A 23839-nucleotide genomic window follows, 5' to 3' on the forward strand; every position below is an offset into this window, starting at 1 on the left:
ATGATCATTTTTGTATTCTTGTCATTCATTTTTGATAGTATGCTTTGGTTTGATGCCATTTACTGTTATTTTGTTACATAATTGTTTGTTTTTATAGTGATCAAGATAATAACACAAAATTGTATGCTGTTCCCCTACTTTTGACATGTTTACCTATTTGGTTTGTTCACAAATCGTGGTCAATATAATGGAATTTAATGCGACTGTCATACAAGGGGGGGGGGGGGTTAAGCTAGCTATATAACCAGGTTAAATCCACCATTATCTAAATGAAAATGCTTGTACCAAGGCAGGAACATGACATTTGTTGTCCATTCGTTTGATGTGGTTGAACTTTTGATTTTGCAAATTGATTACGGATTTTCCGTTTTGATTTTTTCTAATTTTTTAGTATTTTTTTTATTTTACTTTTTAAACCAAAATATGCTATCTTTAACCCTTTCAATGCCACGGCGAAATCGTAAAAATATACTCTATGATGAGTTTATTTTATATCATACATATACTTTTTACGAAAATCTTTTATTTTGTCAATATTTCAATGATATACATGTACATGTACTGCAATTGAATTATATCGTCTTCCTTGTAGTTATATACAGACAGTTTTTTCGTATACATCATGTGATTTGTGATTTATTTTGCAATTAAAAGTGTAAAGAACAAGTTATTGATAGAACCTGTAAAAATTACATGAATAAATTGTAATCCGATGATATTCACGTAAATAATATCTAATAATTTTGGTTCAGGTACTTGGTCATTTCTACCACGAACGTTTTGGTTGCCTTAATTCTACTTTTGCATTCACAATGTTTATTTCATTCAACTTTTGTGTCAATTTTCAAAAATTTGTAACTAAAAGGCTGGAGAGTTGTGGTTTGTATATAAAATTATACGAAATGAATGCAAATGACGATGAAAAATCCGCTTCTGCGGTTCTTACAAAATGTGATCGTCAGTAAATCTTGCAGGCAGTTCGTATACATTGTAGAATTTTTCAAAATGAACAATTCTACAATGAAAAAACATTAATTCTCCTTTCCTTGCACGATACATATACTCATAGCGTCGATATCTGAATATTGGATAATACATTGCTAAGTCAAGAAACCAAATGTTTTAAGAACTTAGATGTTTATCATGCTCACTATAGTATATATACTTTTTTGTACATGTAAATATATAGTATATAGATAGAAAAGGCGTGCAGTCAATCCAATACCACCAGGTCAACCCAAGGATTGTTGTTCAGTGGTTGTCGTTTGTTGGTGTGGTTCATAGATGTTTCTCGATTTTTTTTAATTCCTAAAGATTAGACCGTTGGTTTTCCTGCTTGAATTATTTTACAAGTCATTTTGGGAGCGCTGTACCGTTTTGTTCTGTGTACTATGATCTTTAATTTTTTTTTTAATACATTTTGAATTGATGGAGAATTAATGTCTCATTGACACTCATACCACATCTTCTTATTTATATTACTTCGTAAAAAAAACCAATGTCGTATGTCACAACTTCTTTACTTCTTCATCGCTTGCTAAACATCTTTTACAACTCGGCGCAAATTTTACAGGAGCTTTCCGCTAAAACAGGAACATGCCGAACATGATAAAACATACCATATCAATTTCACGTTGATATAAATTTTATACGCTCTCAAGGGACACATTCTATAATGTTTGCATATTGCGAAAGAGCACGAAGAAAAATAAATATATACTTTTTTGTACATGTACATATATAGTATATAGAGAGAAAAGGCGTGCAGTCAATCCAATACCACCAAGAACAACAAGTCTTCACCGATTGACAGTATGCCAAATGACTCGTCCAAAACGTGCATATCCGTAGACATGGATATTGTAACCCCCTGAAGTATCAAGTACACCCTGAGGTATCTCTAAAATCTGGCGATTTTAAAGAAGTTCGTCCACAAAGTTTAAAGTGAAAGCAACGGGTTTTTTTCCTTTTTTATATATCTTTTAAATAACAAGGACATTCTGTTATGGACTACATGTGAGGAGAACTTATCTCCTAAAAGATGAAACATAAAAAGTAACATTATAGACAGTGTGTAAATAGACTTAAAGTATGCCAAATGAACAATGCTTTTAGTATACGCAATAACCAAGGGTGATGGGATAACTGTCCAGTTTAACGTAGTTGTAAATATCTTTTTTTAGACCCTATTTTTAAATTGATGTATCCCTTTGGGAGTGCTCCTGAGAGAGGAGGAAATTACCAGTAACAGTACCGGTAACAGTATGAAAAAACGTTACCTGATGAAAGCGTTTCTTTGTTTACATTAAATATGACGTCATAACTTTAGTAACGTCACAACTAAATCCCTAACAACAAAACCAAAATCAGAAACGGTACGGTGTTTCCGTTTCTTTTATAAACATGTTTGAATTAAAACAAAATCATACAGACTTCGGCCCCATTCACAGGTAATGCCTGTCTCATATTTCTTTTTCTAAAAGTTTTTCCATTTTTAGATGAACATTTTTTGTAAAATTGTTGTCCTTTAATAATGTTTCAGTGACAGTGCGACAATATCAAATCGTAACGAAGAGCATGTATATTTGTAGTTTTTGAATGTTTCCCTGTTGGTAACAATGCAACCCAGAGTAGATCTGTATCATCAATGTCCACACAACACGGTCGTGTCAAGCCAATTTTAGTTGTGTCAATCATTTGAAAAACTGCTCCATTTTTGCCAAGTATATATAGAAGATTGTTCCATATGTCGGCTACAATGAAGCTATCGGCTTGTGTTTTCACAAAATCCGATGGAGTAAACGGATATCTCTTTTCCAACTGTCCATCAAACGCCCATTTTAGTTTCCCGTCTGTTTTTGAAATTGCCACTATTCTACCCTCTAGGGTCTCTGGCAAAGCATCAACAAAATAAATACTATCAGAATCGTCAGCTATACGCGTGACACATACAAAACATTCCTTGTTGTGTCCATTTTCATAATGCGTTATCTCTTTTCTGTCCCTGCTGTCGATGGTTACTATTCTACTATGTCTTTTATTCGCCCCATGTTCGTATAGGCTTATATGAATTTCACCTTCCAAATTAACGTTTACTGCCATTGGAAATAATGGAGCAAACGACCTTAGTTTACTTGTTCCGTCCTTTGTCGTTCTATACAAACATGTATCGTTAGAACAAGTAAACAGTAAGTCTCCTGATGAGGTAATTGACATGTCATATACTTTTTTTCACTTATTTCTTGTTCGAGTTTTACATCTGGTAGAATGCAATATTTTTCAATTTTCTGGTCAGCATTACATCCCATCCAAAGATATATAGTTTCGGAGTATTTACTTATTTTCACTCGAGTAATACTTGAAAGACTCGAAAGGAGTGATTTATCGAATGTTATGAACAAGCTTGAGTTTTGGAAACCAAACATTTTGGAAACGACTTTTTTGTTCAAATTCGTAGACTCAAAAATCGGAAGCATTGGCAGGTTAATTTGCTCACTGAGACTTGACCTTTCTGTAGATAACCATTTCATGATTTCATCTGTCTCTCTGTGCAGATAATCGATCTTGACGTCATCTGGTTCTTGTAATGTATTGTCAATAAACATTTTCATTTGTCGCATTTTATCGATATTAGTCGTAAAAGTTTTCTTTTTCTGCAAAAGGGTGTCTTTAATTTTAGTTTCTTGAAGTTGTACTTTAGTTAGCAAAAACTCTTTATGGAGCTCAATTTGCACACTCAATATTTCTTCTTGGCGCTTTATTAAACTAATAATGCTCCGAAATCGATAATGTTCTTCTGACTGAAGTTTACTAATTTTAGTCAGTGTTTCCTGGCATAATGGTTGAACATCATTTTGAATGTGTTCCTCTAAAGATTTAATCCTTGTTCTAGATTTTTTTACGATGTCCTCAACCTCTGTTAAATTATGTTGTGAATGGTTCTCTGACAAACATGCTGGACAAACTAATTGTTCACAACTTTGACAAAATATACAATATAATTGATTTCGATGAATATGGCAATGATTGGGGTTAAGCCGTATGCTAGAATCTGTAAATGAAATAATTTTGTGTGTCTCAGCGAGTTTAAATTTTGTATGAATATAAAATATTTTCCGTACACAACTGGCACATCGATAACTGGCAATCTGTACATTTCCATTTTAAAAGACTGCTCTTTTCACAGACCTCGCAATGTTTTATATTTTTGTCAGCACTGTCGGTCATTTTTGTGGTATAGTTGGTCTTTGTCCATATAGTCTATTTTTGTTGAATGATTTGTCATATTAATTGACTTGTGGACCCTTAAATCAATTGTCAATTTCCGTTAAATGAGGAAGTAATTGATGTGAATATTCGAACAAATAAAAGATTTTGTCACGTTACTTGTCTATCCCAAATTCATGTATTGGTTTTGATGTTATATTTGTTATTCTCGTGGGAATTTGTCTGATGCTTGGTCCGTTTCTGTGTGTGTTACATTTTAGTGTTGTGTCGTTGTTCTCCTCTTATATTTAATGCGTTTCCCTCAGTTTTAGTTTGTTACCCCGATTTTGTTTTTTGTCCATGGATTTATGAGTTTTGAACAGCGGTAAACTACTGTTGCCTTTATTTAGTAACAATTGAGTTGATATGAAAATATCTTTTTAAGTCCTGATAACACTCAAACACTTCCTTCCTTAAATGATAATAAAACAGAGAAAGAGTAAAATCAACATTATTCACAAAAACAACTGATAAACAAGAGGAAAATGACTGATACAAAGTTACAAGTTGAAGCTCAAATTTTGATTATTTGTCAATTATGCGAAAGTAACAGTACCGTTAGATGGAAATGCATAGCATGCGATCTATTAATGTGTGATACTTGCACAGATAAAATACATCCGAAATTCAAATTGGCGGAGACACACAGCATCATACCATTGAAGGATATTGGTACACCGATTGTTAGTGTAATGAAACCGAAACGAGTTCCATGTAGAATTCACAACAACCAGACCTACTGCATATTTTGTCAAGTTGTAACCAGCTTGTATGTCCGATATGTTTGTCTCAGTCACACCAAAAGCATCAATTTTTACAACAAGAAATAATCCTGAAGAAAAAAATCGAATAGATAAAAACGTTTGACGCACAGATCGAATATTTCATTTTACCGTTTTGCCAGAAAGAATCGAAAAAAAATAGAAAAATACTTTATTGATATCACAGAACATTTCAAGGATATAAGAACTAGAATTATCACACAAGAAGAACAATTGGTCGCAGAAATTAGAACCCAGAAGTTAGCAATGATTGAAGAACTGGAAGAGAGGATGGCATTAGTTGATAATTTCATCACCGAAAAAAGATTTGACATCGAAAACATCATTGAGAACTCTTCAGTTAAACGGGAATGCTTAAGTGATATTTTAAGGAATGCTCGTGACGTAGAGCTATCGCATGAAACGATGAAAGAAACTGAAAAATGGCTCTCCACCGTTAATAATGATGCCCAAATAAGGATGGAAGAATTTCCCAGACTTCCTTCTTTTGAATTCGCTACCATCAAAAACGAAACAATTTCAAAGCTGTTTGGGTGTCTGCAGTGTGGTGAACAAATGTCAACAAAAATAGAAAAATCTTTATCAATAGGAATCTCTCGTATTTCTAAACTATGTGTTAACAGTACAGGCAACGAATTCTGGCTCAGCAGCGGATATTCATTCGAGACGCGTAAATACGACATACATACCGATTTAAAGCTTTTACAAAAAGTACAGGACAAAAAGGAATATAACATTTACGACATGGCGCCAACTGTCAATGGTGATCTCTTTTTCACGATAATAGAACTTGACTGCAACATGCATATAGCAACAAAGGATGGAATTCAACACTTTCGTTCTTTTTCGCCATTATTTCCAAGAGCTGTGCATATCAGTACGAAAGGTGATATCTATGTTAGTTTACGAGATAATGGGCCCATCTTTAAAACGAACGACAAAGGTGCTCGTAAAATAGTAATTGTTAACAATGACAAAATTGAAATTAAAAGATTTGGACACAAAAAACTGTTGACAGATGTTACAAGAATAAAAAGTGACAAAAACAATTGCGTTTATCTCATCGACATAATATCGAAAAAAATAAACGGAAGAATTATTGCAATGTCCCCAGATGGTCTTACCAAGTGGATTTATGAAGGGAAGACTGATACAGATAGCTTTACACCTTCAGATTTAGTAGTCACCAATTTGGGGAAAATTGATAGTGTCAGACGTGCACAACTCATTGCTTCATATAATTGATAGTATATGGCAGTTTATTCAAACGTTTTCTTTAAAAACTATTGGTATTTTAAACTCTCTATGTATTGATATCGATAATAATGATGCCTTATACATTGGTTGCGCGGGTGACACGAAAACCCCAGAAACATCAAAGCTGTATGTTATTAGTTTTACTAAGTCTTAACAAAGGGGTTCTATTAAACGAATATCAACATTTTTGCTACTTCATTTTTATTTTGTGTTCGCCTTTTGTAAGAGGAAGGTTTTTGGAAAATGATCTATTCCTTACTGCTTACATCTATTTACTTTTCTAGGATAAGTGATTTGTGGAAGTTCGGTAAACAGCATGGGTGCATTTAAACCTGCATACTCCTCCAAAGAGTGAAACTTCGATTGACCCCAGTTTCGTCAACTTCCCGATTTTGACTCCCTGCGTACAACAAAAAGATAGCAATGTGCCAATACCTCTATCGGAATAGTACAGCAATATTTTGCGATTCTATTAAGGTGGAAGATTTGTGAGGTTCTTGGGGTTAAACATTTCATTAAAACTACATACTTGTCCATAGATTTGATTCAGACATGTAGATCTGGGATGATTTTTTTGTAAGTTTGTATAAATGATGTCATAAAGATCAAACAAGCAGGTGATGTTTTGTTTTGGCCGGGATCAAATTTCTGGTGTAAAAACAACCCTTAAAAGCCTTTGATAAGGAGAATTTGATTACAAGTGTACTTTTCCGGGCTTTTTTATATTCTGTCTGCCACAATTCTTGAGCTAATTTTTGGTACATAGTGTGTAATGATGAATTGCGGATTAAATTTGCTTTTCATTCTGGTATTACAAACCTTTGAATTTATAAAAAAAATGTTCTCATCCGAACTTCTTTGTAATGACGGCAGATCTGGAGCAGAATTATTGTCCACCAATTAATGATGCACAAAACAAAACTTCAACAAATAAAAGCAGTTTCTGGATTAACCGTCATCAACACCAAAATATTTAAGACAAACGCATAAAAGGTGTTTAAGATCATCAAAGCAAAGCAGTCAAAACTACAAGATAAACTTTGCCTGACAGTGTTGCAAACTTTGTATACGCACAATTATCTAGTTAAGAAAACTAAAAAATAATTAATAATTAGAATGAACACGAAGAAATGTCTCCTGCTTTACGGATTATAATTGAATTATTATCAACCCCAGTTTTTGGTGGGATTCGGGTTGCTTAGTCTTCAGTTTTCTATGTTGTGTCTTTTGTACTATTATTTGTCTTTTTAGATTTTAGCCATGGCTTTGTCAATTTATTTTGGATTTATGAGTTTGACTGTCCCTCTAGAATCTTTCGTCCCTCTTTTATGGTCAAGATCTGTAGTGAAATTATGGTTATTTTTACTAAATGAACTTTTGACATTTTAGCCAAGCATACAATAATATTTCCTACACTATTCTACAGAAATGAATCCAGTGTAGTATGTGTTATGTATGTTGCAGCTAATATTTACTTAAAACTAAAATATGACAATCAACTAAACTTTCCAAAATTCCCAGAACAAACAAATACATTAAGATATAATTATGTTAAATAATTGCCAAATGAGGAGCAGGATTTACTTACCCTACCAGAGCACCAAAGATCACCCAAACTTTTTAGTGGGGTTGCTTTTTTTTTAGTTTTCGTTGATGTGTTTTTTGTACTTTTGTTAGTGTTTTGGTCTTTTTCTTTTTCTGCCATTGCTTATTCAGTTTATTTGCGACTTCGGAGTTGATATGTCCCTTTGGTCTTTAGTCTCTCTTAAACAACATGTACTAATGAAGTTATTGAGATAGCATAGGCAAAAGGACATGTCGTTCAACTATTTTTTTTTAGATTTTGATTTCAATTTTTTGGTCTTGGATCAGTGGACTACAAAAATGGGCCAAGTATGGAATACATTTAGGTAGTTACGGCTGATCCATTTTGTGCCGATGCCAAAATGTTTCGCTGAACGAAATTGATGCATATTAACAATATTGAACAAGACCTTTGTATGAAGCATAAACTGTGTCTTCTCTTGATTCAGTTAAATGGATTAAGGGCCCATATTCAAATTAGTGGGTAGTAAGTTGAACACTGTGTCAAATAACTGAATACATTGAAATTGAGGAGTTCAATCCTAACCTGTAAAACAATTTAACTTTGAGCAGACTTATAGACTGCTTCCCAAGTTAACTTAGTTGTTATTGGAGATGATCTAGGTCTGCATTTGTATGACTGCTGCAAAACTACTGACAAGTATGCTCCAGACCAGACGTTTGGAAAAATGTGCTATGGGCCTGTCCAATCGACAGGTCTGCTCTAGACAAGCCTGACCTGTGGGCTGCTGCCGACCTACTGACAAGTATGCTCCAGACCAGACGTGTGGAAAAGTGTGCTTTGGGCCAGTCCAATCGACAGGTCTGCTCTAGACTAGCCTGACCTGTGGACTGCTGCAGACCTACTGACGAATCTGCTCCAGACCAGACGTGAGGAAAAGTGTGCTATGGGCCAGTCCAATGACAATAGCACTGTATTATTGAATCTGAATTCTTCTAAGGTTTCTTTGGTGATAATAGAAGTTTGTATTAAACAGCTGACGAAAGTGTTCAAAGTGTCAGAAATGTTTCTATACACAATTTAGGCGATAGTGTCAAAACATAAGCAAGACCGTCAAGAATGTTTCGAGGAATATTCTCACATTCTCCCATTTGATTTATAACAATGGAAAATGATGAAAAGTAACACACAGTAGTTTCGATACCTCTTGATGACTTGTATAACAAAATTTTTTGAACGCATCAACCAAAACTGACCATATTGGCACTTTATTATGAAAATCTATATAGTCACATTAATAAACAGTAAATTTTTATGTCAGGATGGATTGTATAATACAAATGACAGCAGTATTGGAACACAATGGGGAACCACGCAACGTAAACAATGATGTTTATATCCCATCATAAAAAACTATTTTTCCAATGCTCTGAATAACCTTTCTATCCACTTTCGAATGAAAAAGAAGTGTATGATTTTATAGCTTTTGTTTATAAATGCTCATAAGAATATGAAATAAAAAAGACATTTGTAATATGTACACTGTGTATACATAGTCAAACGAGTATAGCAGAGCAATCCACATATCTGGTCTGGAGCAGACATGTTCATAGGTCAGGCTGGTCTCGGACAGACCTTCCATTGGCCTAGTCCATAGCAGACTTATCCACATGTTTGGTCTGGGGCAGCTCTGTCAATAGGTCTGCATTAGTCATAAAAATACAGACCTAGGTCTGGTCTATCAACAACGAAGTTAACTTAGAAAGATGTCACAAATTCTGCTCAAAATTAACTTGTGTACAGGTTAGGACTAAACTCATTTTTTTCAATGTATCAAGTTATTGTCAGTTCTCAGCTATTTACTCAATACTTGGTATAGCATATCTTTGTTTTACATATGTATACAATCTTCTAATGAATTATACATTTACAGTACAGTACTTTTTTGTATTATTAAATTAACATCCGCCTCGACTTCAATAACATTAGAGTTCGTGAGTACAGTAAAACCTGTACAAACCTGCCGGCTACGGGACTATGAAAAAGGACCGGTTTGGACCACTGGGTCGATGCCACTGCTGGTGGACGTTTCGTCCCCGAGGGTATCACCAGCCCAGTAGTCAACATTTCGGTGTTGACATGAATATCAATAATGTGGTCATTTTTATAAATTTCCTGTTTACAAAACTTAAAATTTTTCGAAAAACTAAGGATTTTCTTATCCCAGGCATAAATAACCTTAGCCGTATTTGGCGCAACTTTTTGGAATTTTGGATCCTAAATGCTCTTCAACTTTGTACTTATAAATATTTTGATATGAGCCCCACTGATGAGTCTTATGTAGACGAAGCGTCTGGCGTACCGAATTATAATCCTGGTTTATTCAGGTTTCCGTTTTGACCGGAAGTTTATGACTTGTGACATCCGATATTTTGCATGCAAAAGTTCTATCTGATTGTAAATTATATCTGATATATTAAAATACTTTCACTTCGTGTTTCTTTGTTTGCATTTGCATCATAATACTCGCTTTGTTTGGATTGTGATACGAGAGTTTCGTTTTACTTCCATGATCGTTAATTTGAAACGTTGGAATGACCGATTAAAAAGCAAGAATATTATGAAACGTAATTTCATCACTGTCGAAATGTTGTCGTACAGTGTACAATAACCATTGATTGTTGTCATCCAGGTGTTTTTTATTATCAAGGTCATTTGTTTAGGGGTTCACAACAGGGAACCCAGGATTTCGAAATCACGATGTAAACCTCTTACTCCGCGATTTAAATTTGTTTATCCGATTTACAAGGTAAGTTTAATCCGAGATATATTCGGCGTGTCTGTTCGTTTCATTGACACGTTTATAATGTTTTAATAAATAATACAGCTCACTACTGTAAGATTGTCAGTTCACAGTTTAACACCTGACTAATTGATTGAATATCCTGAAAAGCCATATTGTATAAGCAAATATGTATTGCATATCGATCATTGAAATTATTAATTATTAATTAGACAAACCGGTTTTGACAGGTAATATTTAATGTAATTAAGAGTATTGGGACTGCATAATTAGACCGGATTTCGGAATTCGGAATACACAGGGTCCGGTTCACAAAGGATATTTCAACAAAGACTTTGTAAGGGGGAAATGGGAAATTCATTTTCAGCCGGAATGGACAGGAAACCGGTTTATTCAGGGTCCGGTTTAATCAGATTTGACTGTATTAGTATTTAAAAGTGAAATTAAATTTTCGTAGCTTCTTTCTATTCATACCTTAGAAAAAAGAAAGGCGAAAGATACAACAGGTACATTCAAACTCAGGGTCGGAAACAAACTGACAAAGTCATGGCCAAAAAAAACCTGACAAACAGACAAGTAATAGTACAATGAAACAATATAGAAAACTAAAGACTAATTAACTCGAACCCCATCTAAAACTGTGGGTAATCTCAGGTTCTCCGCTTCACATGTTGCATCCGTCCTGTTGCAAAACAATGTCCCTGTGGTATCTTTCGCCTTCCTTTCATAAGAATAACGAGAAAAGTGTTCAAGAAGAGGAGCACAATTGGTTCCCATTGTAATGCCGATAGATTGTTAAAAAAAAGTGTCCTCCAAATCTAACAAATATGTTGTCAACGAAGAAATCAAGCATCAAGTCCTCAATGCTCTTCAACTTTGTATTTATTTTGCTTTTTTAACTATTTTGATCAGAGCGTCACTGATGAGTCTTATGTAGACGAAACGCGCGTCTGGCGTATAAAATTATAATCCTGGTACTTTTGATAACTATTAAATAATGTCAGTTTCAGAGAATTTTTTGTTTGATTCAGAATGATTTTTTACAAAGTAGGATTTATCCTTCCATACCATAAGACAAGATAATTGTATCTACGCTGGCCATTCGATTTTATGAAACAAAGCATTATCTCAAGTAACTCTCTCAATTTTTCTTTTACTTTAGAATGGGTAATAGTTGTGTAAAGTGTTGAAAAGTCAAATGTTTTAATTCTATTGCAAGATGAGAGAGTCTTAGATTGTATGTTCTCTAAAAGATCTTTAGATTTTTTCAGTATCCACATCTGATTCACGCCACCTCTAGAATAGGCAGTTTCACAATAACTTTCAAGCAACGCTTTGATTAATGATAAAACTGATGATAACTATTAAAAAAGAGGATTTGTGGAGCACTTCGAAGACCAAGAAAATTGCATTGTTTGTAAGGATACTAATGTAGTTTATGTATCCAAAACAGTGATTGAAGATCCAGTTCTTCATCTTTGGTTGAAATTCCACACAGGAATATATAACAACAATATGAATATAAAGTATTTCCTCTTTGGCAAGTGTCGTGGGGGATATATTGAGTTTCCTAGTGAATTTTAGATACCAAATTCATTAATAGAAACATATTCTGAGTTAGATTCCAATTCTCAGAGAGAAAATAAATAAATAAGGTAGACTTTCGTAGACAAAAAGAGCACTACTGGATTCAACAATTGGGAACTGCGACAACAAATGGTTGCAATGACAAAATTGGTTGTATATGTATCTAGTCATTCCTGCAGCTCGGTGAATGTGATGAATATTTTCAACTCAATTCCTCGAGGTAGACGCAGTCAGGATAATCGTCATTATCTATCACTAACTCTGAATATGTTTCTATTAATGAATTTTATACAAAAGCCGTTAGGTATTCATCACATTCGCACGAAACTTTATTCATGACCCTTTTCAAAACTTCATTCTCTGTTCAATTTATTTTTGGAAACCACTGTAACAAACCCTCATTTAAACCATTACAAACTTACAGCTATCATTTTGGATATTGCAAGTCAGACTTTTCAAACCAGTTCATTTTGGTAAGATAAAAACGAGAAATGATTTTTTCCTTAACTTTCCTTTGCCAAAAAAGGTTTCGATGCCGACAACTTGGGCAATATCCTTCATCATAAATTAGTTCCATCGAAAATACCTCCCTATTTTAAAGATCAGTCTGTACAAACAATTTCTTATACCTATACAAAACCAATTGCAACTAAAACTTTCAATTACAAACACGTTTTTGCAGGATATAAATATTGACGACTTCGAGTCTAAACCTCCTGATTTAACCTGTGCTAGTTCCAAATTCACATGTTAAACTGCTGGCCACGTTGTACAGGTGACCCTAACATTTTCAACACCAATTCCCTGCGAAATGTTTTATCCATTGGTCCGAAATATCTTGAGCCTAAATTAAACTATTGAAAACACAAATTCAAAATACTGATGGAATCAGTCGAGGATTGTGCCACGCAATGGGTACAATCTTTAATATATCAATACCCATGCTACGTCAATCTTTAAAAGCCCAAATATTGCAAAACACTTCTCCTACCTCCATGACAAATATATTGTTGTCTCAGCAAACAAAGCCCGAAAGAAATTCGTTTTTGTGTTTAAATCTGATTACATAAACTGCTTGATAACAACTCAGGTTGTTTCCGGTCCGTTTTTTTTTTGTTACCTTTGTTAGTACTTTTTGCATTTAGGAAAGAAAGCAAAATTTAACATATTAGAAAATCAAATGGCCATGTAACATTTTAATATGACAGTAACTGGTAGTATATGGAAAGCCAACGGGGTCAAAATTCTTACTTCGTAACTTGTCAATTTGTAACTTGTAACTGTGTGATTTGTCAATTTGTATATTGCTGTTTTGTAACTTGTCGATTGGTATATTGTCTATTTGTATATTGATGTTTTGTAACTTGTCGATTCGTTAATTTTCAATTTGTATATTGCTGTTTTGTAACTTGTCGATTTGTTAAATGTCGATTTGTATATTGTCTATTTGTATATTAATGTTTTGTAACTTGTCGATTCGTAAATTGTCAATTTGTATATTGATGTTTTGTAACTTGTCGATTCGTTAAATGTCAATGTGTGAAATGTCATCGTTGTATTATGCTAACGATCATTATGACGACAGATGGCGCTCGGTTTCTTCTACGGTGTATAAGCCTCCTGTAAGTAGGAGCACCGGCATATGGAATATATACCAATGTAATTTAAATCAATTATGTAAAGCACATTTATTTAAAAGAAAACAAATAGATAAATACATTGTTTGTTTTATATAGCATGTATATCAGGGTCTCGCTTTTATTTAGAGTTTATTGTACTGGTCACCAAACCTGGGATGGGATCCTGTATTAAGATATCATAGATGTGTCGCTGGAACGGGCTTCCTTATCAACTTCGCAAATATATTACTGTCACTTGGCAGGAAATTTATACTTAATATTTAACCGGGTCAAAATAAGACTAAATACATGAAATATAAGACGGTGCTGGAAAATTTATACTAATAGTGTCCTGGGCCGCAAATTTTGAACTAAATGTATCATGAATGGGAGAAATGGTTTGACACTCATTATTCCTTAATATTATAATCTCAATATAAAAATTTCAGAAAAGAATGCAATTCTCTAATGATGTTTTAATACAAGAAGCAAATAGACGAGCAATCTATATTTATTTGGCTCCTGAGTAATGAAGATAAAAGATGTAACAGTTTATTATATCATATTTGAACTTTGCAAAGACAAACTGAATGTTTTTTATGCCCCACCTACGATTGTAGAGGGGCATTATGTTTTCTGGTCTGTGCCTCCGTTCGTTCGTTCGTTCGTCCGTCTGTGCGTCCGTCTGTGAGTCCGTTCGCTTCAGGTTAAAGTTTTTGGTCAAGGTAGTTTTTGGTCAAGGTAGTTTTTGGTCAAGGTAGTTTTTGAAGAAGTTGAAGTCCAATCAACTTGAAACTTAGTTAACAAAAAAAGTCATGTTCCCCATGATATGATCTTTCTAATTTTAATGCCAAATTATAGTTTTGACCCCTATTTCATGGTCCACTGAACATAGAAAATGATAGTGCAAAGTTCAGGTTAAAGTTTTTGGTCAAGGTAGTTTTTGTTGAAGTTAAAGTTACATTAACTTGAAACTTAGTACACATGTTCCCTATGATATGATCTTTCTAATTATAATTCCAAATTAAAGTTTTGACCCCAATTTCACGGTCTACTGAACATAGAAAATGATAGTGGGAGTGGGGCATCCGTGTACTATGGACACATTCTTGTTTTTAAATGAGTTACTTAATTAATGTATACTATATATTAAAACTGTATTGAATATGCACTATTTTGTAATAAAATCTAAAGGAACCAGAAAACTAAACGAGGACCTAAATTGGACTACCAATATTTCCAAAAAAGCAACGTAGTCAAGAAGTCAAAATTAACACTAGGATTCCTGATAAGAAAGTTTTTCAGTGCTATAGAGCCAGACAATTAAAAAAAAGTTCGTCCAAAAAAGGACAATCTATTGCTGCCAAGTGCCCGATTGAACAATTATCAGTCAAGAAACGTATTGAAAAAAATTGCATATCAAGAACTTCAAAAAGTGTTTTTAGATCTCAACGAGCAAAATACCACAATATTCCAACTTATTTTTCGTAAAAACAGTATTTGAGTGGAACCACCTTGAAGAAACTGTAGTGCGCAAACCGCGAGCGTTGACAGTCGTTCAGAAACTTCTCTCGTGCATCGTCAATACATCGACGGCGCTCTGTCTATCGTTGTATTAAAGCCGGGGTTTTTATCCACAACGTTTTCCTACAGATACAGATACAAATCTAGAATGATCATGGTACTAGATCGAAATATATTAAGAGATTTTCCCTCTGGATAGTTTGTTAATGACCATGATCGTAAAATTATGAAACTGTTTATTTTTTACTACACGCGTCACCTACTTAAAATTGAAAATGGAAATGGGTAATGTGTCAAAGGGACAACAACCCGACCTGGGATCATGGTTGACTGCTGGACAGAAGAGCCAGGCGGAATACAGCATGGTTTGTTAATTGAGTTAGGATTATATTGTTACGAATTCATTGCAAATGATTTTTTATTTTACATGACATGCACATTTAAATCTTTTAGCTTTATTGATTAACATCGTGAATCATTTCGGTTAATTAACGATCCGATCGACAAAATATCAGATTTGGTAAGGTTGCCGGGCTATAAGGAGGTGTTTCACCGGGTGGGGATCATATCGGGAATTCTAGGCGTTAATAAGCAGCTGTTGCGATCGAGGGACTCGTGAATATTTTTATCTTTTTGGTTGTAAATTTTTATAGAACGGGAATCTGGTAGCGGCAATTTTTAAAATTCTTGACCAGAAAAATTCAGTAGGCATGTGTATCAATATATATGTCAGCCCTTTCCCCTCCTGTCAGAATAAAATGAACCGATAATAGCATTTTAGGATTAATAGATACGTTTATTACTAGAACCTGGGTTTTCCAGTAATGATGTAGCCTTTTATAGACGACTATTTGGTATTATGTTTTCTCATTGTTGAAGGCCGTAGGTTGCCTATACTTGCTTACATCGACTTTATTTGAACTTCGCTTTGGTGTATAGTTGTCTCATTGTCAATCATACGGTTTATTACCACATCTCCTTATTGTATTTACCTGAATAATCCAGTCGTTATATTCCACGGACCAACGACTATTTCAATTACCTCGCAATTAGGAGAGATCGATTACGTCGAGGGACTTGACTAGTCGGGATGTATTTTTATAGTTTCCGTTCTCGAACGAAAGTCCACGTCAGTAAATAAAATAAAACTGGGGTCCTGTAAACATGCATTTTTTGTTTTACTTTCTTTTAGACGCATTTGCTGTAATTGATTGATTATAATTACTTAGGTATATATATTCCATATGGAGGTGCTCCTACTTACAGGAGGCTTATACACCGAAGAAGAAACCGAGCGCCATCTGTCGTCATAATGATCGTTAGCATAATACAACGATGACATTTCACACATTGACAAATCACACATTGACATTTAACGAATCGACAAGTTTCAAAACATCAATACACAAATTGACAATTTACAAATCGGCAATTATGAGTTACAAAACATCAATATGTATACAAGTTGACAATTTACAAATCGACATTTAACGAATTGACAAGTTACAAAACAGCCGAATATACAAATTGACAAATCACACAGTTACAAGTTACAAATTGACAAGTTACGAAGTAAGAATTTTGAACCCGTTGGCTTTCCATAGTAGTATTCCTTGTAAGTGTATGAATCATTGTCATTTTGTTTAATTTTCTTTTGTTACCTTTCGTGACATTGGACTCGGACTTCTGTTGAACTGTGTTTTATTGTGCGTATTACTGTGTGTTTGTTTTTTCGACATTGGTTTGAGGTATATGGGTAGGGTAGGGATCTCACAAAACTTGTTAATCCCCACCGCATTTTTGCGTCTGTTCCAAGTCGGGAGCCTCTGATCCTTTTTTGTTATACTTTTATTTCAATTTATATATTTCGGAGTTTAGTATGAGTTTAGGGGCAAGCTGAAACACGCTCCGGGTGTGGGATTTTCTCGCAGTGTTGAAGACTAATTGGGGGCTTCCGGCTATTTTATGCTCTTTGGTCTAATTGTTGTCTCTTTGACACATTCCCCGTTTCCATTCTTAATTTTATTATAGGTTTGTATATGTCTCTGATAGTTTTGATCAGGATTTAACACGTGTCACTTTAATTATCTATATATATATATTACTATTTTTATATTAGAATATAAACGTCGGTACCAACATTAGTTTGCTTTCAGGATTGTCTTCAATAATATTCATGTCTATATATTAAAGAAAAGTTACATTAACGGACTAATCATGTAGCTTCAAAAACGGGTAGGTTCTTTTCTTCAACGCTATCACCCAAATATTTTTTTTTCAAATTAGCACTATTATATACGGTTTTCGGAAAAACAGGAATATAAACAATAGTTTGTCATCTGCTTGACCACACTATATTTCTTCTCAGAAAACTGGGGATCAATTTCTTTTTTTTTTTGTGAAAAAAACAATAAACCCCCTTTTGAAGTTAAATAGTCAGTCCCTTAGTCTGCTTTTACCGGAATTGTTTGACGTTATTGATGCAAACCCAAATATTTAAATTAAACGAAAGGGCATATATCGGTAAAACAAGAATGTGTCCCTAGTACACGGATGCCCCCTCCGCACTATCATTTTCTATGTTCAGTGGACCGTAAAAATGGGGTAAAAACTCGAACTTGTAGTTAAAATGAGAAAGGTCATATCATAGGTAACATTTGTACTAAGTTTTAAGCTGATTGGACTTAAACTTCATCAAAAACTACCTCGACCAAAACCCTTTAATGTGAAGCGGAACAGAGGGATGAACGGACGGACGACCGAACAAACAGACGAACAGACGCACAAACCAGAAAACGTAATGCCTATAAATGGGGCATAACAAAAAGTTCCAAATCTCATTGAAATGTAAAGTTCCAATAAACTCACTGATTATGCACGAATGGTTCTATTCATAAAAAGGGTCCTTGTAACAACTTAAAGGTGTCTGTGTATCATTTAAAAAAATGTAGCACCCGTTTATTTACTGGTTTTTTGGTTTTTTTTTTTGTTTTTTTTGTTAAAGGTAACAACATTTCGAAGACGTGTATAAGCTTATTACTCGTTATAAAAATCTAACATTGACAGAATTGTAAACTTTATTTAATAGTATTCACTGTTTACTTGCTGGGGTCAAAACCATTTATCCGAACTGCAGTGAAAGTGTTATAAACATCAAAGAGACTCGATGCCTTGTTGTTCATTTGCACCCAAATCGTGTCCCCCACTTCCAGTTCCATGCAGACAGTTTGGGTTGCCATATCATATTGGTTACCAGTATATAGCCACACATAAATAGCTCCATTCTTCCTTAGAGTAGTGTGAGCCGTGACAAGGCCTGACATCATAGTAACAGATACTAAGTAATTACCAGCCTTTCCTTCACCAACTGTAAAAATACCCGTATAATGATTGTAACCAGCTTCCGTACAAAGCATCCGGTTGTATCGGATTTTTTCATTTTGCCCATATGGATTATAACCTCCGGGTAATGTCGCTGTAAATGCAGCTGTAAAAAGATTTCAAGGGATTAAGAAATATATAATTTACACATAAACAGAATCGCACATTTAGTGCTTCATGAAGGAAATTCATAACTTAATCTCTAGCACGTTTTTTTCTTCAGTCAACTGTGTTTGTACTTGTGAATGGCCACTTTATGGTTATTTAACTGATATGAATCATATTGTGTATGGCTAAACTCAGTAAAGATCGGTCTAAATTCTATTTTATTGAGCCAACAACACTTATATTTTTACATCACTGGGTCGATACCTCTCATCAGCTCAGTAATCAGTGCTTCGGTACTGACATGATTAAACAAACTTTACTGAAATTGTCCGTTTATAAATTTTGAAATTATTATGAAACTAAGGTTTCAACTCCCTCAGACAAAGTTGGCTTTAGATGAATTTAGCTATTTGTTTTAGGTATTTTTAACATATAGCTCTTCAACGATTTTCGGTACTTATTCATCTTCGGATTTCAAATGTTTGGCTTTGAGCGTTCCTGATGAAGGTAAATCCAGAAAAGCGCTTCGGACGCAATAAATTATTAAACGTGTTGTTTTATATTTTTACATCACTGGGTCGATACCTCTGCTGGTGGACTATCAGTCCCCGAGGGTATCATCAGCTCAGTAATCAGTGCTTCGGTACTGACATGATTAAACAAACTTTACTGAAATTGTACGTTTATAAATTTTGAAATTATTATGAAACTAAGGTTTCAACTCCCTCAGGCAAAGTTGGCTTTAGATGAATTTGGCTATTTATTTTAAGTATTTTTAAAATATAGTTCTTCAACGATTTTCGGTACTTATACATCTTCGGATTTCAAATGTTTGGCTTTGAGCGTTCCTGATGAAGGTAAATCCAGAAAAGCGCTTATGACGCAATAAATTATTAAACGTGTTGTTTTATATTTTTACCGTTATCTTGATGATATTTTATATATTAAATATAGGGTGATATTTAAAAATACAAAAAAGGTGAGATTGGTAATCGAAAACCTGTACGAAAATGTTCCATCAAAAGGGTTTGGTTAATTATTCATTTGTTTAATAATGATGGACATTGAATGAAGTAAAAATAATTTAAAAAAGAAATTATATTGACATGAACTTTCTAATATAACTGGGCGTCATTTCACAGATACTTCGTATATGAAAAGTATCGGTTTTAAATGTAATCAGATGTATGAGCTTCATTCTGCAAGTAAACCAATTACTATTAAAATATACATGATATATGTTTAAAAAGTATCAACAGACATGTTCAATGTTTTAAACGATACACCAACATATATACCACATACCAGTATTTGTACATCTAGTAGGATCTGATGGTCTTAAACAAGACTATTGAATTTGTTTATGTGTTGTATAACCTTAGTTTTCAATTGATCAAGGTAAAACAAGAGAAACGCTTTGGACGCACAAAATAAAAGAGTTATTTTATTTTATGGATCTGAGTTCATACCACTGCTAGTATACTATTAGTATCCGATAGTGTAATCCACTCGGTCATCACTGTTTCCAAAATAACTTGATTAATAACTAAATTTTCTAAAGAGGCTGATGATTATTTAAGAAATTTTACTGTATAAAATTTTGATATTTATGGGGTCGCGTTTGGTCGTATTGGTTAAGATGTCTCTTTGGACTAAACATACCCGATTTTAAAATATATAACTAATAAGTTTTAGCATTCCTGATGAAGGTCAGTCTAGCGCTTTTTACGCTCCAAAATGATCATCTTATCTTTATTTAGTCTATTTTGTGATCTTTTCTTTTAAACGCTATCTAAAAAGTTTAGGAATTTTGGTCCTCAATGCTCTTCAACTTCATACTTTATTTGGCCTTTTAATCTTTTTTGGATTCGAGCGCCACTGATTAGTCTTTTGTATACAAAACGCGCGTCTGACAGTAAATACAAAATTTAATCCTGGTATCTATGACGACTTTATTCACATGTATCAAATTATCAATACATACATATAGTGATATTTTTGTAACTTAATAGTTATAATTTAGTACGCCAGACGCGCGTTTCGTCTACATAAGTCTCACCAGTGATTCTCATATCAAAATATTTATAAATTCAAACAAGTAAAAAGTTAAAATCGTGATTAGCATACCTTTTACCGGAGGAGGAGGATCACCACCAAAACCACCATCACCACCGCCACCACCATTAGTTGTACGACAGATGAACACAAACAAGAGACACTTTAAAATATTAGCCATAATCATTGACAGTTGGCAAGCGTACCTGCAAAACACATATTTAATAATACATGCATGAATGAATTTCATAATATTTCACTGTACACGTATATTTTTAACATGCAAACAAAGATTTTACAAAATCTAAACAAAATTTAAACAAAAAATTATCAAACCAAAACAAAATTAAACTATCGACCAAATCAAACAACGCGTCAACTATTCGACTTTTTAGCGTTCCAGATGAAGGTAAATCCATACATGTGCTTCGGACGGAAGTTTATCTTTTACAATAAAATCATTTTAGCACTTTCATAATATAGAATGTTTGTTGGGGATACAGTATTTTTCTTATTTTGGTTTTTGATAGCTATTTGCAGCAAAACCTAAAAATGACTAATTATTCAATCCATATCATAATCTTCCTTCATGATTCATAATTTTTAATATAGATAAAACGCATACTTTTCATTTTTTTTTTCTTCACTCAATTTGGTTACTAGTAAGACTCATCAAATACACAATCTGATACACAAAACATGTGTCAGCTCTGTAAAAGAGTTATCAGTAAATCTTAAATCAATACTGTTGGTTTTGTGAGTCTTTGTTTACTCCTTGGTTTTGATTGTTATTGTCTTTTATTGTTGTACAAATACAAAAGCTTTTAAATGAAGCAGTACTATTCAAATACATCTTTAGTGCAGTGAATGTTAATATATATTGTATAAAAAGAAAAAAACAACGTAAAACTGTAATTGAATTAAGTATCCCGCGTACTTTATAACCATTTCAAAATGTTTTAGCTCAAAATAATGTCGATTTTCACAGTTTCCTAATGGATTGCCAGAATTCTATAATTTGGGATGTTTTCCATGCGTGTGCTACTATTAAGCTAACAAATACATACTCATTGTATGTAACGATGAAAAATCAATATCCTGTACATTAGAAATTGTGAATAATTTGCCAATAAAATTACCCTATCTTATGTAAAATTTGCTCTACAGATTTTTTTAAACCAAGTTATGTTTATGCAGACAAAATTAAACAATCACAGTGCTGGTTATAATCAGGGTTTTTAAATTTCATTATCTATTAATGTATTCCATTCAGCTGCATTAAAAGAAGCATAAACAAAAAAAAGCCAAAAACGTCAATCAAAGTGAACTACCAAATTGAAATAAGTTTTCTATTACATTTTCAGATGATGCAACTTTTAAAAACATAATTGAAATATAAGTTTTTTTTCAAAAAATATGTGTTAACACTATCTGTCAATCATAAAAACTGCGAGTTTTAAAAGTCTGATATTTATAACTCAAATATGCTTTTTATATTATTTATATTACAATAGTTTAATTCATACCATTTAGCACTGTTCATATCGCGCTTTTAATGCTTTGATCGATTGTATAACACTACTTTTCACTAACCTGAGTTGATGATCCTGCTCCTGTGTGAATTTGTCACGGAAAGCAAAGAACAGTCTGTTTTATAGTCATGTAAAAGGTTAATGTAATCAGATTGAGCAACATATTGCGAAAACCACGTTTATATCTTAAATGCTTTGCTTGCAGATTTTGTGATTTAGTAGGCGGTTGGTAAATAATATTTATGATTTATTGAATTATATTATAAATAAATAAAAAAAAAAATCTTTATTTCAAGAGGATGATCCCATTAGTTAAAACTAATCTTCCTGAGAGTCCTGAAAATAATAATAACATATGTATAAGTACATAGAGTATTATAAAGTTATATTATACACAATATACAATTGTATTTAAATAATAACGAAAAAGCATATTAATTTGCACAATTGATGAAAAATTTGTAACATTTTGTTTTAAAAGATACAAGTGTATTACTCATTTTTATTTCATTTGGTAAAATGTTCCATATTTGAGAACCTGAATATGTAAATGTTTAATGTTTTTGGTTTTGGAAGATTTAATAGTTTTTCATCAGCTGAACGTAAGTTATAATTTTGATTATCAATAAAGTGAAAATTTCTTTGTAAATAGTTAGGAACCATACCATTTAATGATTTAAATACAAGTATTGCCTTTTGGTATTGAATGCGTTTTTCCACATTTAACCAGTGCAAACTATTAAACAATAAACTGATTGATGTCATTATGTCAGCTTCTACTATAACCCTAGCAGATTTCTTTCATAACTTATTAAGTTTATTTATTCCACTTTCACAACAGTTTCCCCATATATTGCAACAATAATCAAATAATGGCAGAATATAAGCATTAAAACAGATAATACGTATATGCATAGGTAAATATTTTCTTATCTTTTGTAATAAATTGATTCTGTTTGATATAGTACATGACATTTTATCTATCTGGTGATTCTAATTTAGGTTTTTGTCAATATATAAACCAAGAAGTTTTTCACAATCTTATGACGCGGAATTAGGGTCATAAACATGGAATTTAGCATATGCTATATTATAATTTAGCATATGCTAAAATGATTTTAGCATAAGCTAAATCCATTTTAGCTTAAGCTAAATTTATTTTAGCATAAGCTGAATTCATTTTAGCATAAGCTGAATTCATTTTTGCATAAGCTAAAATCATTTTTGCATAAGCTAAAATCATTTTAGCATATGCTTAATTGTTTAGCTTATACATAAATGTTGGCGCGGAATCAAGGTCATAAATATTAAAATTTAAGTTTATTTTAGCATATACTTAATGAATTTAGCGTATGGTAAAATGATTTTAACTTATGCTA

The 23839-nt window shown here is 33.1% G+C and overlaps 2 protein-coding genes across 2 annotated transcripts; one reads left to right on the top strand and one right to left on the bottom strand.

Annotated features, from left to right (window-relative positions):
* Positions 1-2538: 2538 nt before the first annotated feature.
* Positions 2539-3216, bottom strand: LOC139525027 (uncharacterized). The gene has a single exon (XM_071320203.1). It carries the CDS (start codon positions 3214-3216, stop codon positions 2539-2541), a length of 678 nt encoding a protein of 225 aa, XP_071176304.1.
* Positions 3217-5294: 2078 nt separating this feature from the next.
* Positions 5295-6293, top strand: LOC139525028 (uncharacterized). The gene has a single exon (XM_071320205.1). The coding sequence runs from the start codon at positions 5295-5297 to the stop codon at positions 6291-6293; it is 999 nt and encodes a 332-aa protein (XP_071176306.1).
* The last annotated feature ends 17546 nt before the right edge of the window (positions 6294-23839 follow it).

This window comes from Mytilus edulis, chromosome 5, assembly GCF_963676685.1.
Source record: "Mytilus edulis chromosome 5, xbMytEdul2.2, whole genome shotgun sequence".
NCBI lineage: Eukaryota > Metazoa > Mollusca > Bivalvia > Mytilida > Mytilidae > Mytilus > Mytilus edulis.

Excerpts from the sequence above, each read along its gene's own strand:
- LOC139525027 (XM_071320203.1), bottom strand. The coding sequence starts at position 3,216 with ATGTCAATTACCTCATCAGGAGACTTACTGTTTACTTGTTCTAACGAT.
- LOC139525028 (XM_071320205.1), top strand. The coding sequence starts at position 5,295 with ATGATTGAAGAACTGGAAGAGAGGATGGCATTAGTTGATAATTTCATC.